The 16383-nt window shown below is 47.0% G+C and overlaps 1 protein-coding gene and 1 long non-coding RNA gene across 3 annotated transcripts in view; one reads left to right on the forward strand and one right to left on the reverse strand.

The window, feature by feature from the left end:
• Positions 1–251: 251 nt before the first annotated feature.
• On the reverse strand, positions 252–1499 carry LOC131745082 (uncharacterized). Its single transcript, XR_009332252.2, has 2 exons — positions 1079–1499; positions 252–679 (listed from the first exon to the last, which is right to left on the reverse strand). It is a non-coding gene; the product is annotated as an uncharacterized lncRNA (long non-coding RNA).
• OPA3 (outer mitochondrial membrane lipid metabolism regulator OPA3) overlaps positions 1187–16383 on the forward strand; it is a 56946-nt gene continuing 41749 nt past the window's right edge. For both annotated transcript variants that reach the window (XM_059045266.2, XM_059045265.2), the window contains exon 1: positions 1187–1426. In XM_059045266.2, the coding sequence (XP_058901249.1) occupies positions 1285–1426 (142 nt within the window). In that variant the 5' untranslated portion in view covers positions 1187–1284. The remainder of the gene's footprint in view (positions 1427–16383) is intronic.

The raw sequence follows: 16383 nt of genomic DNA on the forward strand, positions 1-16383 counted from the left end.
ACTCCTTCCTGAGCCAGCTCCCTAGGGACCCTCGCCCCCCAATGGAGGAAGTGGGGCTGCTTGAGAACGGTATCGTTTATTAGCCAAGATGCTGGGCTATCAACCTCTGCTGGCTGAGGGAACTTGTGCCACTCTCCTGGCCCCTCTTTGGGTCTCAGCTTGTCAGTTACTTGGGAAATGGTTGGATTAGCTGCTTCTGGAGATGAAATGCACCCTCATGCTGGAGTTAGCAATAATAATGCTAATACCTGTACAGTAATAAGGGCTGTTTATTGGATGATTGGCACCATTCTAAGCTCTTAACACAGTTCACTACGTTTTTATATTCAAAATTTGCATGCAAGGCTTACAACAACCCAATAAGATAAGTGTTCTTTTTTTTAGTACATTTATTTATTTATTTATTTTTGGCTGTGGTGGGTCTTCGTTGCTGTGCAGGGGCTTTCTCCACTTGCGGTGAGCAGGGCTACTCTTCTGTGCGGCGCCGGGTTTCTCATTGCGGTGCCTTCTCTTGTGGAGCATGGGCCCTAGAGTGCGCGAGTTTCAGTAGTTGTGGCACACGGACTCAGTAGTTGTGGCTCGCAGGGTCTAGGGCGCAGGCTCAGTAGTTGTGGCGCACGGGCTTAGCTGCTCCGCGGCATGTGGGATCTTCCCAGATCAGGGCTTGAACCCGTATCCCCTGCATTGGCAAGCAGATTCTTAACCACTGCACCACCAGGGAAGTCCCAAGGTGTAAGTGTTCTTATGATTCCCATTTTGTAGATGGGAATACTGAGGCCCAGAGAGGTTAAGTCACTCGCCACACACAGCAAGTAAACAGTGGAGCTGGGATCCCAATCCAGGTCTGTATGACTACCTGCACAGTTTCTTACGCCCAGTGAGAGCTCTAAACTGCGGGGGAAGGTGCATTTGGGACTCGTTAGCCCTAATTAGGACTAATTAAGACTCCTCCTTTGGGGAAGCCACCCAGGTATGTGACGTCACGGAGGAGGGCGGTGGCGTCAGCCGAAGCTGGCGTGGGAACCCACGCACGCTCCGCGAGCAGCCGTTTAACTGCACCACTCTCTGACAGACTTACTTTCGCCGCATATTTGCATATTCATCGGAACGGACGTCGGAGCGTCAGCGTTAACGTGGTGTCGTCACGGAGCGCCCCTGCAGTTCCCAAAGGGGCGTACGTACGTACGTAGGCACGCACAGCGACGAGAGGGAGGGGGAGGAGGGAGAGATCGGAGGCGCCCCTCCTAGTCAGCAAGGTTGCGCGTGCCCCTTGCAACCGCCAAGATGGTGGTGGGCGCGTTCCCTATGGCGAAGCTGCTATACCTGGGCATCCGGCAGGTCAGCAAGCCGCTTGCCAACCGCATTAAGGAGGCCGCCCGCCGAAGCGAGTTCTTCAAGACCCATATCTGCCTCCCGCCAGCTCAGCGTGAGTCTGACCCCCACGTCCCTCCAACCTTCCCATTCTCTAACCCCTTTCAGGTGGTTGCTCAGGAGATAGACTTCTGTTCAAGACCAATCACAGCCCGAACCGGCGAAGTCTTTCAGCCAGTAGGGAGGGTCCCTGGGAGAGGGGCATGCGGGTAGCCCAATAGTAAGAAAGGGCATGGGGTTAAAGGCGGGGTAGGGCGACAGCGCTTGAGTTGGGAATACTAGCTAATAGAGGAAAAGAGCGCGTGGAGACTGACGTCTAGACGGACCAATAATGTGGGGAATGGGAGTGATTTGGGCGGGGCATTCCAGGGCTGAGAGGAGCCGGGGAGACCGGAGCTCCGGTCATTTGACCAAACGGGGTCGTTTGCCAGACTATCTATCCCTGGAAGGGTTCGCTCTGAGGACTCCACCTCGTGCCTCAGTTTCCCTCCTGTCCTGGGAGTTGAGAGGTGCTTATATATCATCCGTTTAGGACATTGGTTTGCCCCAGTTGTACCCCGCGAAATAGGCCTGGGTAGAGGCGTGGCTCGGGGCGAAGTCTGGGGTCTGGGTGCGTGACCTGGGAATCTGGCAAAAGGAGTAATTTTAGCTAGAGTGAAAATTTGTCTATCTATTCATTAATCCACTCATACTCCGTATTTGTTTGTCCATTCATTCAGTAGACAGACCGTGCTGGCTTTTTCTGGGCTGGGAGACACATTTATGACCCATCGTTGTCACCCGAGAGTGGTCAGGACGGTGTGAACTCTGGAGCTCAGAAAGACCTCCTGACCCGGGGGCGTGGGGTCAGGAAGGCTGTCTAGACGAGGGCTGCCAGAGCTGAGATCTAAAGGGCATAGTAAACATTCAAAATATGAGCTACTGTCAAAAGACGATCTATGTGCTATGGACCTGTGGGAGCACAAAGTATGGAAATTTAACGTAATTTGCTGGGTGAGGGAATCACCAGTAATCCATCTGTTACTTCGTTTAGTTAGTGTTTACTGAGCGTCTGCTTTGTACCTGGCCTTGTGCTGGGCAGTGGTGGTGAAACAGCAGGAATCAAGCTAGCCCCAGTCTCTGCCCCCAAGGAACTCACAGTCGGGTGAGGACAGACCCATCCTTCAAGGTGACGACCGAGAGTGGGCAGAGATTGCATGGGGGAGCCCACTGGACGCCTGACCTGACATGGGGTTCAGGGAGGGCTTCCTGGCAGAGGAGACCTCTGGGCTGGGAACTGAAGGGTGAGGAGAGTCTCACCAGACAACACGGGGACGGGGATGATGTTGAGGGAGAGGGAGGAGCATGCGCAAAGGTTACAGGGAGCACACTTTTTTTCCTTGTAAGTTTGGATGCTTAAAATTTGCTTTCCAGGGCTTGGAATTCGTGGTCTTTTGGTGTCTGGTCGGTCCTGTGCCAGAGTTGCAGATCTTAGAACGGAGAAGTGCTGGATTGCAGTTACTGAAGTGCTTTCATATAATCTCTCTCATTTGACCCTCACACTCTTTTTTGTCCCCATGTCAGGGAGGGGAAATGACTTCCCCCAGTTTATAGAAGAGAAAACTGAAGCCTTGAGAGCAGAGGGGAATTGCTGAGGTCACACGTGGAGTTGGTGCCAGAGGCAGGACTTAAATCCTGCATTCTGGATTCCCAGAGCTGGTTCCTGTTTCCGTCCACTGTCTTTCTCCCAAGCACTGTGATGCGTCTCAGCGTTGTGGTTTAGAAAGTGGCTGCTTGAGTCAGACTGACATGGGTTCCAATCTGGCACACCCACCTCCGCCCCCTTCTCAGCCAGGTGATTTTGGGCAGGTCACTAACCCCTCTGAGCTTCAGTTTCCTCCTCTGTACAGTGAGTATTATATAATAGTGGCATTTAATGGGCACTCACTTTGTGCCAGGCAGTCTGCTGAGAACTTCACAGCATTAAGTCCTCACCAATTATTATGAGGTAGACATTGTTATTATTCCTATTTTGTGTATATGCTACATATGCCTTTATGCTATAAATAATACTTACCTCATCATGTTGTGAGGAGTAATGGATGTAAACTGTTAGGTCAGTGCACGGCACTGAGTTGTGGCTGTTGTGTAGATGTGATGGATACAGCTGATAAGAAAAAGTAAATAATTTTGTCTTCAGGGGACCTTGCGTTCTCGGTGTGGGGGGAAGCCAGACAATAAAGAAAACAGTTAAAATGTAAAGTATATTAGATAGCACTAATTGCTCTGGAGAAAACATCAGGGATGCAGAAGGAGGAGGATTTGGGGGACAGTTGTGAAGTTTAGATAGGATTACCAGGGGACCTCACTGCAAATATGAGGAGAGGAGGGGGCAAGCAGTGCGGGCATCTGGGGGAGGAGCTTTCTAGCCTAAAGTTTCCACAGGTGCGAAGACCCTGAGGTGAGTGTACGCCTGGCATGTTTGATGAACATCAAGGAAGCCAGTGTGGCTGAACAGTGAGACTGAGTGGAGACTGAGGGCTGAGAAGGTGGTGGGAAGGGGGCAGATCGTGCAGAGCCTGTGGGCCACCACAACGCTTTGGCTTTACCCTGAGTGGATGGGACTCCCTGGAGGGTCTGAGCAGAGGAGGGATGGGATCTGAGTTCGACTTTAATAGGATCCTTTTAGCAATCATAGGGTGAGCCTGGATGCAGGGAAGACATGACTACAGTATCCAGGTGGGAGGTGAGTGAGGAGGAGGGGTCAGATCCAAGAGACAATTTTTTCCCCAGCAACTTCTTTTTAAAATTTCAATCCCTGAGGAAAGTTGAAAGAAAGAATGGTATGGTCGTCAGGTATATGCCCTTCAACACCTAGTTCATCTCTTATTAGCTTTGTCTTCCCCACCATATATGTATGCGTGTATGAAGGTATACACACAATCTTTTTTTTTTCTGAACAATTTGAAAATAAGTTTTGGACATGCTTCTAAATTCCTAAATACTTCAGCCTGTATCTTCTAAGAACAAAGGCATTCCATATGACACAGAACCAATGTCACACCTGAGAAATTTAACATTGATAACAATAGTATTGGTGACAATATTGTTTAATATACAGCTTATATTTAATATATAGCGCATATCCTGGTCCCCCAAATGTCCTTTTAGCTGTTTATTATTATGATTTTTCACCTAGGGTCAGCTCAAGGATCATGCACTGCATTTGATAATCATGCCTCTTCAGTGTCCTTTAATCCACAGCAGGCTGGGCAGTCTGGCTCACTGCCTGTCTTTGTAAATAAAGTTTTATTGGAACACAGCCGTGCCCATTCGTTTTACATTGTCTGTGGATGCAGAGTTGGGTTTCTATGGCCCACAAATCTAAAATATTTGCTCTGTAACCCATAACAGAAAAAGTTGGCTGACCCTCCTCTTTAACAGTATCCTTGCCCTTTCTTGTTTTTTGTGACATTGACATTGGAAAGGGTCCAAGCCAGTTGTCCCATGGTGTCCCGCAATCTGGGGTTTTCTGATTGCTTCCTCTGATTTGATTCATGTTGAGCATATTTGGCAGGAACACCACAGAACACCTAAGGACATCACCTCAGGGGGCTCCTGATGTCTGTTTGTTCCGTCATTTGTGGCAGTAACTTGGATCCCTTGGTTAAGGTGGTCACTGCTAAAAGAACCTTTCCTTTTCCCCTTGGTAATGAATAAGCAGTAGATTTGTTTGAAAGGTAGTGGCGGCAGGATTTCCTGTGGATTGGGTGTGACATGCAGACTGGAGGAGGGGCAGGTTGGACAGAAAGTACCAGGAGCTCAGTGGGGGACAGGTTTTGTTGGAGATGCTTTTCGACGCTGGTATGCCCTGACTTCTCATATTCACACTTTTTATTTTTAATTAATTAATTTATTTAAAACTTTTTATTTTATTGTTGGCTGCGTTGGGTCTTCGTTGCTGCGCGTGGGCTTTCTCTAGTTGCGGCGAGCGGGGGGCTACTCTTCGTTGTGGTGCGCGGGCTTCTCATTGCGGTGGCTTCTCCTATTGAGGAGCACGGGCTCTAGGCGCGCGGGCTTCAGTAGTTGTGGCTCGTGGGATCAGTAGTTGTGGCTCGTGGGCTCTAGAGCGCAGGCTCAGTAGTTGTGTTCCTCTGCAGCATGTGGGGTCTTCCTGGGCCAGGGCTCGAACCCGTGTCTCCTGCACTGGCAGGCGGATTCTTAACCACTGCGCCACCAGGGAAGCCCGTGGCTAAGGTTCTTCTGACACAGTAGGGTAGGCCTAGCTGTCGGTCTCCTCACAATAGGGGCCGAAGGGGTAGGTGTTTCTGCCTGAGAAAGAACAGTAAATGCAAGAAGCATAAATCATCGATGATGCGCTGTGTTGGGGAGACAAAGATCTTCTTCAACAAAGATTTCTGGGGCAGAGAAAATAAAAGAGGTTGGTGATGCCAGGAAGGTTGGGGCCACTCATGCAACGTGCACTGCTGATGCTGCCAGGGGAACTGTGGGAGGTCTCTGGGCAGTGGGAAAATTCCAGTTGGTTTCCGCTTATTCTTTGGAGAACACTGGTCATTTTTCCAGTTTGCTACTCTGGTAGGCAGAGTAATGGCCCCCCAAAGATGCCCACGTCTTAATCCCAAGAACCTGTTGAATGTGTTGCCTTACACAACAAAGGGGACATTACAGATGTGATTGACTCAGGTATTTGGTGATTGGGAGAGTAGCCTGGATTATGCAGGTGGGCCCAGTGTAATCACAAGGGTCCTTATAGGTGAAAGAGGGAGACAGGAAAGGGACCAATTTGAAGATGCTACCCTGCTGGCCTTGAAGATAGAGAAGGGACCGTGAGCTCAGGAATGCAGGCGGCCTCTCGAAGCTGGAAAAGGCAAGGAAACAAATTCTCCCCTAGAGCCTCCAGAAAGGAACTCTCGCCTGCTGACACCTAGAGTTTAGCCTAGTGAGAACCGTTTTGGACCCCTGACCTCTGGAACTGTAGCGAATAACTGTGTGTTGTTTTAAGCCACTGCATTTGTGGTCATTTATTACAGAAGCAATAGGAAACTAATAGGCCACACAATTCATTCAGGCTGCTGGGATAATTTTTTCAGAAGAGTTTAGCTCTGTGGTCATTCTTACAAGTTTTGGCTTTGGAGTTGGTTTCAGTTTTCTTTTGCTACAAAGCAATCTGACCTACAGTTTAAGGACTTCACGCAGTGACCGTTTTCTTTTTCTCTCACAGTTTCGTGGCTTGACTGGGCTAGCTGGGCAGTTCCTTTGCCAGTCTTGGTAGTCTCTCAGGGGGTTGCAGTCAGAGGGCGGCTGGGCCTGGAGTCATCAGGAGGCTCTACTGGGATCTTGGAATGGCCAGTTCCTTCTCTCCGTCTCAGTGTTGTCTCAGGACCTCCGCTCTCCACGTGGTCTCGCCTCTCCTGGTCACTCAGGGCCCGCAGGAGCTAGATTTCCATGAGGGAAGAAGCAGAAGCCGCAGGCCATTTAAGGGCAGGGCCTGGATCCACACGGCATCACTTCCAGCACACGCTATCAGTCCAAGCAGCTCTGGCACAGACCAGAGTGCGTGCGAGAGGGGACCGCACAGGGCGTGATGCAGACAGTCACCAAAGGCAGTTTGCCACAAGATGCCAAGTGGCTTGGCATCTTGGAGCCACGGATGAGCTGTATGACTTTGGGCAAGCAGCTTGACCTCTCTGAGACTCCAAATCCATGTTCATCAAATGAGGGTGATGATAGAACTCCCCTCCCAGGATTCTTGTGGAGATCCAAGAGCCAGTGGATATCAAGGCCTGGCCCGTATGTGTATCTGGTCGTTAGTGCTGGCTGTGATATCTGTTCTTAGCACGTGCGGGCATTACTGTCCAGAGGCTGAAAGCGCTGCCGCCAGATAAAGGCTGCCTGCACTCAGCTTCCTGCCTCGCCGTTTGCTGCGCGTCCCGCGCAAGTCACCCCGCCTTTCCGCACCTCGGTTTCCTACTCTGCGCAGTATACCACTCACCTCATAGGTCTGATGGGAGGATCTGTTGCGTGTGTGAATACCCTCAGCGCAGGCCTGGCACGTTCGAAGTTCAGTGACTGAAAGTGAACTCAGTAACTTAGTGGGGCGGAGTGGTCAAGAACCTGGCCTCTGGAGCTGAGCTGCCTACGTGTTAATCCAAGTTCTGCCATTTTCTATGTGGCCCCGGGGCAGTTTTATTTTTTTTTAAATTTATTTATTTATTTTTGGCTGCATTGGGTCTTTGTTGCTGTGTGCAGGCTTTCTCTAGTTGCGGCGAGCAGGGGCTACTCTTTGTTGTGGTGTGTGGGCTTCTGATTGCGGTGGCTTCTGTTGTTGCGGAGCATGGGCTCTGGGCGCGCGGGCCTCAGTAGCTGTGGCACGTGGGCTCCAGTAGTTGTGGCTTGCGGGCTCTAGAGCGCAGGCTCAGTAGTTGCAGTGGTTGTGGCGCACGGGCTTAGTTGCTCCGCAGCACGTGGGCTCTCCCTGGACCAGGGCTCGAACCCGTGTCCCCTGCATCAGCAGGCGGACTCTCAACCACTGCGCCACCAGGGAAGCCCCATCATCATCATCTTAATACTAAACTTTCTAGTGCATTCCTTCTCTGGTGGCCTGTTGCAGCCAAGCAGTCAGTACTTCAGGCCTCTAGGTGGCGTTGGTCCCTCTTCCTCAGTCAGACCTCACAGGCTTGCCACAAGCAGAAGGGTCTGGGCTCTTCCATGAACATTTCTAACTAGCACGGGGCAATTATTATGTTTGTCTGGTCAGAAGCTGGGATTGGAGTAAAGAAAAGTGAGAAAGTCAAAGAGAGAGAGGGCAGGGTGGCTGAGTAGAGAGCCTCCTATGACCTAATGCTTCCTAAAATATGTAAAGCATCCTTTGAAATGAATGGTTGTACCTGCAATGAAGAAAAGGGACTCCTCCCAGAGCAAGGAGAAAGCAAGAGCAAAGAGCCAAGGAGGGGAGGGAGCATTGAAGACTCCTGATTGTCTGGGGACATTGAGAGGTTCACATGGCCTTGGGGACAGAGGCTATGCTTTGGGAAAGTTGGACAGAGGACCACCCTGTGAACAGCCAGGTCCTGGGGAAGATACCCCTCAGGGGAAGTGTGAACTAAAAAAAATCCCATCCTGCAAAGGCACACAGCCTTACATCTAGATAGAGATTGAAAAAGTTTTCCTCTGAGAATTGACTGTCCCTCACGTGGGTTTGAGGCTTAAATTATCCTCTTTGAAAGGTCCTGGAAACAGTAGGCTGAGAATGAACCCGGATCTGTGTGCCCCTAAGCACCTGGCCAGGGCAAACATAAACCCTCCCTGGAGGAGCCCCACCCTCTGCCTGGGCCTTGGAGAATTCCTTCAGGTAGAGTTCCGGCACATATGAGCTCATGATAAAACAATTATGTGCCGTACAGAGAGGCAGGCACCATGATCGAGAGTCAGCAGACACGAAATATGGCAGGTCAAGACCCGCAAACATTGTGGATGTGGGAATGATCAGATACAGATATAAAATAGCTCTGTTTATATATGAAAAGGATAAAATAGGACAGATATAAAAACACGAATGAGTACAATCAAAAATCACCAGGAAGTTGGAAAAAGAGCTAAATAGAACTTGGAGAAGTGACAGATAACAGCAATTGAAGTTCAGAGCTCAACAGAACTAAAGAAACACCAGACTAAATATAGCTGCTAAGAGGATTGGTGAGCTAAAAGGTAGATATGCCCAGAAGGGAAAAATGTGAGCTTTGTGGCCTGCTCCGCTCAGCTGCCCAGGATCCTGATTGGATCCACCTGGGGAAGGAAGGGCTGGACGCTTTATTTTTTTAATCTATTTTTAATGTTTTTGGCTGTGCCATGCAACATGAAGGGTCTTCCCCAACCAGGGATCAAACCTGTGCCCCCTGCGTTGGGAGCATGGAGTCTTAACAACTGGCCCGCCAGGGAAGTCAGGGACTTTTTTTTTTTTTTTTTTTTTAATTTATTCGGCTGTGCTGGGCTCTTCATTGGGGTGCACGGGCTTCTCTCTAGTCGTGGTGTGCGGGCTCCAGAGCGCGTGGGCTTAGTTGCCCCACGGCACGTGGGATCTTAGTTCCCTGACCAGGAATAGAACCCGTGTCCCCTGCATTGGAAGGCGGATTCTTAACCACTGGACCACCAGGGAAGTCCCCATTTTTATTTTCAATATTTTCCAGACAGGATCCGCGTGTGCATGAGTGCTTGAAAGCCACTTTCCTGGAGTCTATTTATAATCTCCAGAGCACCACATCAGTTATGTTACATGACAGCAGGCTGCTGTTGGTGACCTCCAAAAGTTTTGTTATGCTCTCCTATTAAGGAAACATTCTGATGATTCTCCCCTAGTATGAATGTGTGTGTGTGTTTGTGTGTGTGTGTGTGTGTGTGTGTGAGATATGAATGTGTATACATAGTTATTTAGGAGTCATGAATAGTACTGACATATATTACTGTGAATATATTATGTGCATTTAAAAACATTCAAAAATTGGAAGGGATGAAATTATTTTATTTTTTGAAATTAATATTTTAATAATAAAATTTTTATTTTATGTATTCATAGCCCTCCAAATATTTTTGCTCTCACTAAAAATATTTTCTTAATACAGGCATTGTTAATGCATTTGGAAACTCTCAGTGTAACCATCTTTGAGAGTCGTTTTGACAGTCTTTGTGCACGGCTGGCTGTCACAGCTGGCAAAGTCCTAACTGAGGTACAGACTAAATGAGAGAAGTGTGCCATCAGCTGAATTTAATGCCCCTGCTCAGCTTTCATTCCCACCCTTCATATGCAGAGGCGTTTGTTGGAATTTTCTCCTGCAGGCCTTGTTAAATCTTCAGTCCTTGGTTTCTGAGCAGGACTTTTAAGAAGCCCTGGTGTGAGGACTTGATTTGCAACCTGAGAATGTCCCCGGGAAATCAATTTACCTAGGCTGCAATGCGCTCAATGGACAGGAGAGGGCGCCCGTGTCAGTCCTTTAGCCTTTAGGTCCAGCGCCTGAGGGTGCTGGCACCTGCGGCTTAGGGGCACTAGAGGGCTTCTCTGTAGTCCATCTGGGTGTGTCTCTGTATGCCTAGTCAAGCTTAATTTCTTCTCCTTATTTTCCTCCTCTCCTTCCTTTCTCCTCTTCCTCTTCTTTCCCTTTTCTTTCTTCAAACCAAACATAACCGGAAGTTGATATTTTCTTCCTATGCTCCAGAGAAACACCTTGTTCACCCTTCTTTGTTCACCTGTCCTTGAGACTCCTTGGTCTACCCCAATGTTCTCGGCCTCCCAGGATGTGCTTCTGTCTCTAACTAGGGTCTTACCCCTTGTTTCTAACTTCTTGGTTCCTCCTTTGTTTCTGCTGCCCTGGCTCCAGCTGACCCCACCTCAGACCCCTAAGCCTCCACATCGCTGGTGATTTCTTCAGAGCCCCCCACTTCCCCTCTTTCCTCAGTGATCTTCCAGCGTCCAGACCCACCTCGGTCCTGCCTTTGAGGAGCACACAGCCACAGCAGCTACCTTCTACTGAAGGCCTAGTGTGTGCTGAATTCTGTGCTGTGTGTGTTGTCATTTTTATCTCTCTCTCTCTCTCTCTCTCTTTTTTTTTTTTTTTTTTTTTTTGCGGTACGCGGGCCTCTCACTGCCGTGGCCTCTCCCGTTGCGGAGCACAGGCTCCGGACGCGCAGGCTCAGCGGCCACGGCCCACGGGCCCAGCCGCTCCGCAGCATGTGGGATCTTCCCGGACCAGGGCACGAACCCGTGTCCCCTGCATCGGCAGGCGGATTCTCAACCACTGCGCCACCAGGGAAGCCCTATCTCTTTTCTTTTTAAAATTGAATCAAGGGTTTCCCTGGTGGTGCAGTGGTTGAGAGTCCGCCTGACAATGCAGGGAACATGGGTTCAAGCCCTGGGCCGGGAAGATCCCACATGCCACGGAGCAACTAAGCCCATGTGCCACAACTACTGAGCCTGTGCTCTAGAGCCTGCGAGCCACACCTACTGAAGCCTGGCACACAGAGCCCGTGCTCCGCAATAAGCGTAGCCACTGCAATGAGAAGCCCACGTACCACAACCAAGAGTAGTCTCTGCTCGCCACAACTAGAGAAAGACCACACACAACGAAGACCCAACACAGCCAAAAATAAATAAATAAAATAAATAAATGTATTAAAAAATAAAATAAGGGTTTCCCTCGTGGCGCAGTGGTTGAGAATCCGCCTGCCAATGCAGGGAACACGGGTTCGTGCCCCAGTCCGGGAAGATCCTACATGCCGCGGAGCGGCTGGGCCCGTGAGTCATGGCCGCTGAGCCTGCACGTCCGGAGCCTGTGCTCCGCAACGGGAGAGGCCACAACAGTGAGAGGCCCGCGTACCGCAAAAAAATAAAATAAAATAAAAATAATAAATAAATAAATAAAATAAAATAAAATAAAATTTTAATTTTATTTTGGGGTTTTAGGGGTTTTTTCCTCTGAAGTTTTTTGGGGGGACTTACTAAATTTACAAAAGTAATATATGCTTATTGTGAAAGAAAGAACAAGACACAAATCAGTTTGTGCTCATCTGTGATTAATCGAAAACCCAGCCAATAAATCTTAACCAAATCTTAAGTCTAAGGGATGTTTATTGTTGGTGGAGGAAGGTGGCTTTGTGGTTGTTTGGTGGCTTGGTGATGTTATTAGGGACCTGAGGACTCTTTCTGTCTCTCCCATCTTGGCGTTCAGGCAGTAACTCCCCTCAAGGCCTCAAAGAAGCTAGTGGAGCTCCAGGCATCGTACCTTTATACTGCAGTGTCCAAAGGGAGAAAGAGTGTGTGTGTGTGTGTGTGTGTGTGTGTGTGTGTGCGCGCGCGCGCGCGCACGCGTTTATATGTGGGGTGGGGGTTCTAGGGAAATGAGAGAAAGCTCTTCAAGGAGAAAAATATTCTCCCAGAAGCCCCCAGGGGACTCCCCTCACTGCTAATTGGCCAGAATTTAGTTAAGTACCACCCCTTGCTATATGGGATGGCAGGGTGGTGAATGAATATAGCTTCTAGACTAATGGCAGGAGAGGATGGAGTTAATAAGACAGTACAGAATGATATAAATAGTATTAATAGTAATAAGCACTAAGATTGTTGTACTCTTTCTGTATATTAATTTATTCTCCCCACACCCCGTGAGGTAGATTGCCATCACTAACATACTTAAACAGATGAAGAAACTGAGCAGAGCTGTTAAGTAACCTGCGTGAGGACGCACAGGTGCTGAGTGGTAGAGCTAGGACCAGATTGTCTGGTTTCACTTTGCACTCACCGTGCTCAACCCCATTCCTGGACTCTGCAGGCGGCCATGCTGAATCTCCCACTAGACAGTTAATTCACGTACAAGCCTTGAATGCACCAACATCCCCGCCAGCCAGAGATTATGATCCCCGTTTTGAAAAGGAGGAAGTGGGGGTGCAGAGAGGTTGAGAAGCTTCCCCGAGCTCACACAGCATGTAAGTAGCAGGGCCAGAACTTGAATCCAGGAACACCCGACTCTAGAGCGCACTAAGCTCTTAGCCTCCTTAGCTGCTTCCCTTGTGCCTCTTTTTTCTTTTAATTTATACTGGATGCTTATTTATTTATTTATTTATTGGAGTATAGCCGCTTTACAATGTTGTGTTTGATTCTACTCTACAGCAAAGTGAATCGGCTATATGTATACATATATCCCCTCTTTTTTGGATTTCCTTCCCATTTAGGTCACCGCAGAGCATTGAGTATAGTTCCCTGTGCTGTACAGTAGGTTCTCATGAGTTATCTATTTTATACATAATATCAATAGTGTATATATGTCAATTCCCATCTCCCAATTCACCCCACCCCCCATTCCCCCTTGGTATATCCATACATTTGTTCTCTACATCTGTGTCTCTATTTCCACTTTGCAGATAAGATCATCTATACCCTTGTGCCTCTTAAATCCCCACAGCTGCCTTCTGTACTAAGTTAAGTTGTACAGAGTCGCCAGATCTGGGCAGGATGTAGAAGTGGGATTATTTTCTGGGACAAGGACTTGCTTCAGTCCACTAAGCGGCTGTATAATTGACTCATTCAACAAATCTTTATTTAGTGCCTGCTGTCTGCTAGGAACTTTTCTAGGAGGTATGACTAACAACACAAAAGCCGCTCGTCTCATGGAGCTCACATTTGAAAGTATTCGTTACCTGCCTAGTGACTCCAGGGCACAGAGAGGTCCTTCTTCCCAGGGTGAATGTCAGTGGTCCAGCTTGGGTCCCATCCCCATCCCCGAGCCAGTCACTGTGGGCCGGGAATGCAGCGCTCTGATTGGTCAGTCTGAGGGACTGGGTTAACCCCTGCAAAATCCTTTGGACCCAGAGTGCGGGAGATGGGATTCCCTGAGACGCTTGAGAGACAGAACCAATCATGTTTCCCCTGGTGACTGTTGCGCTGCACATCATTGCTGTCCCCGGGCAGTCGTGGAGGACGGGACCGGGTTCACCAGGGGAGGCTCCCGCCCTGCGTGTCGCAGCGCCACCTGGAGCACTGCTGGGGCCAGCTTTCAACTGGCTGGAGCCCCTCCAGGAAAGGGCAGCTAGCACGGGGACTACCTCCAAGCTGTGTTTACTCTGAATAGTAATTTCGTAACTGATGGCAATAGTTTTCATTTATTATGCTTTCTGTGATCTCGACAAATTATACTAACCACCGTATTAGGGAGTTTATATGATTGTCCTGGTTGTATGAGCGGGGAAATAGCCCAGAGACCAGCAAGTTCCCCGAGGCAACACTGAATAAGAAATCAAGCCTACTGGCCCCCAAACTCCTCCTCTTACGTTTAGTTGTTAATATTTTACTTTTTGCATATTATTTATTGAAGTGCAATATCTATACAGTATAATACTAAAGTTTAATAAAGATCTATAGTTTAATGAGTATTAACAAATGCATATGCCCGTATAACCAACATTCAAGATATAAAACATTTCCATCACCCTGGGAGAAGTTCCTTCCTTTCCTGTTCTGTCATCCTGTATGACTTCTCTCACTATAGATTAGTTTTACCTGTTGTTAAACTTTGTATAAATGGAATCATGTAGTATGAACCTTATGTCTAGCTTTTGTTCACAAGATGCTTTTGAGATATTTCCTTGTTGCTGCATGTATCAGTGGTTCATTTCTTTCATTGCTTTTAGTGCATGTTCTTTTCTTTTATTCCAATACGTATATGAATATCCTACACTTTGTTTATCCATTCTCTTAATCATTTGGGTTTCCAGTTTTTCTGATTATTACAAGTAAAACTGCTGTGAACACTCTTGTACAAGTCTTTATGTAGACATATGCTTTTATTTCTCTTGGTTCAATACATCGGAGTAAAATTTCTGAGTTATATGGTAAAGGTGTGTTTAATCTTACAAGAAACTACCAAAGAGTTTTACAAAGTGGTTCCAGTTACTCTGCATCCTTGCCAATATTTAATGTTTTCACAGTTAATTTTAGCTATTACAGTTGGTGTAAAATGGCAACTCATTTGCTTTTTTTCCTGAGGAATGGTAATACTGAGTACTTTTTCGTGTGATAGTAAATAAACATTTGTCACCTCACACAGTTCCTGAGAATTAGGAATTCAGGAGTGGCTAAGTTGAGTGGCTTTGTCTCAAGAGTCTCTCAGGATGAAAGCTCACCTGGCACTGGAGGATCTGCTTCCAAGGTGACTCACTCACCTAGTTGTTGGTAGAAGATCTCAGTTCTTCACTGGTTGTTGACTCAGTTGCTTTCCACATGGACCTCTCCTTAGGGCTACCCGTGACCTAGCAGCTGGCTTCCCTCAAAGAGAGTAATCCAAAAGTGAAAGTGACCGAGACTGAAGAAGCAGTGTCTTTATAATGTAATTTTGGAATTGACATACTACCACTTCTGATCACATTCTGTTGATCATACAGACCAACCCTGGTACACTGTGGGAAGGGACTCTACAGAGGTGTAAGTACCAGGAGACGGGGATTATTGGGTGCCATCTTGGAGGTTGGCTGCCATAATTCTACTGCTATCGTGAGTTAAAATTATCGATTTTTTTCTTAAAGCATATTAAACCAATCCTATATTCTTGTATAAACCCCACTTGGTCATGGTGTATTATCCTTTTAATATATTGCTGACTTTGATTTGCTAATATTTTCTAAAAGATTTTTGTATCTGTAGTCATGAGTGATATATGCTGTTATTTTTTTTCTTGTAATGTTTTTCTCAGGTTTTAATATCACCGTTTGGCTGACCTCATAAAACAATTGGGAGAATGTTCCCTCATTTTCTCTTTTCTATAAGATTTTGTGTACAATTGGAATTATTTCTTCCTTAAATATTTGATATAAATGTCCAGCTTGGCTTGTAGTTTTTTTTAAGGGAAGATTTTTAATAACTGATACAATTTCTGTAGTAGTTATAGGACTCTTCAGATTTTCTGTTCCTTCTTGTGTCAATTTCCATAAATTACGTTTTTCAAGATATATGTCATTTCATATAAGTTGTTGAATTTCTTGGGATAAAGTTGTGCATCATGTTCCTTTGGTATCCTTTTAATATTTGTAGCATCTCTAGTGATGTCTCCTCTGTCATTCCTGATAGTGGTAATTTATGTTTGCTTTTTTCTTTATTCTTGATTACTAATCCTGCTAGTGGTTTATCAAAGTATGTTTCAAAGAATCACCTTTTAGCTGTGTTATTTTCCTCTTATTTTTCTGTTTCCTATTTCATTGATTTCCACTCTTATACTTCTTATTTTTTTCGATTTGTGTTTAACTTGCTCTTTTTTTAGTTAGATAGAATCTTAGATTATTGCTTTTTCCATTTTCTTCTTTTCTTAATATAAGCACTTAAATATAAATTTCCCTCTAAGCACTACTTTAGTTGTGTTCCATAAAATTTGACACATTGTGTCTTTTTTTAAAAATTATTTATTTATTTATTTATTTATTTATTTTTAGCTGTGTTGGGCCTTCGTTGCTGTGTGCGGGCTTTCTCTAGTTGTGGCG

Source organism: Kogia breviceps, chromosome 18, assembly GCF_026419965.1.
Source record: "Kogia breviceps isolate mKogBre1 chromosome 18, mKogBre1 haplotype 1, whole genome shotgun sequence".
Classification (NCBI taxonomy): Eukaryota; Metazoa; Chordata; class Mammalia; order Artiodactyla; family Physeteridae; genus Kogia; species Kogia breviceps.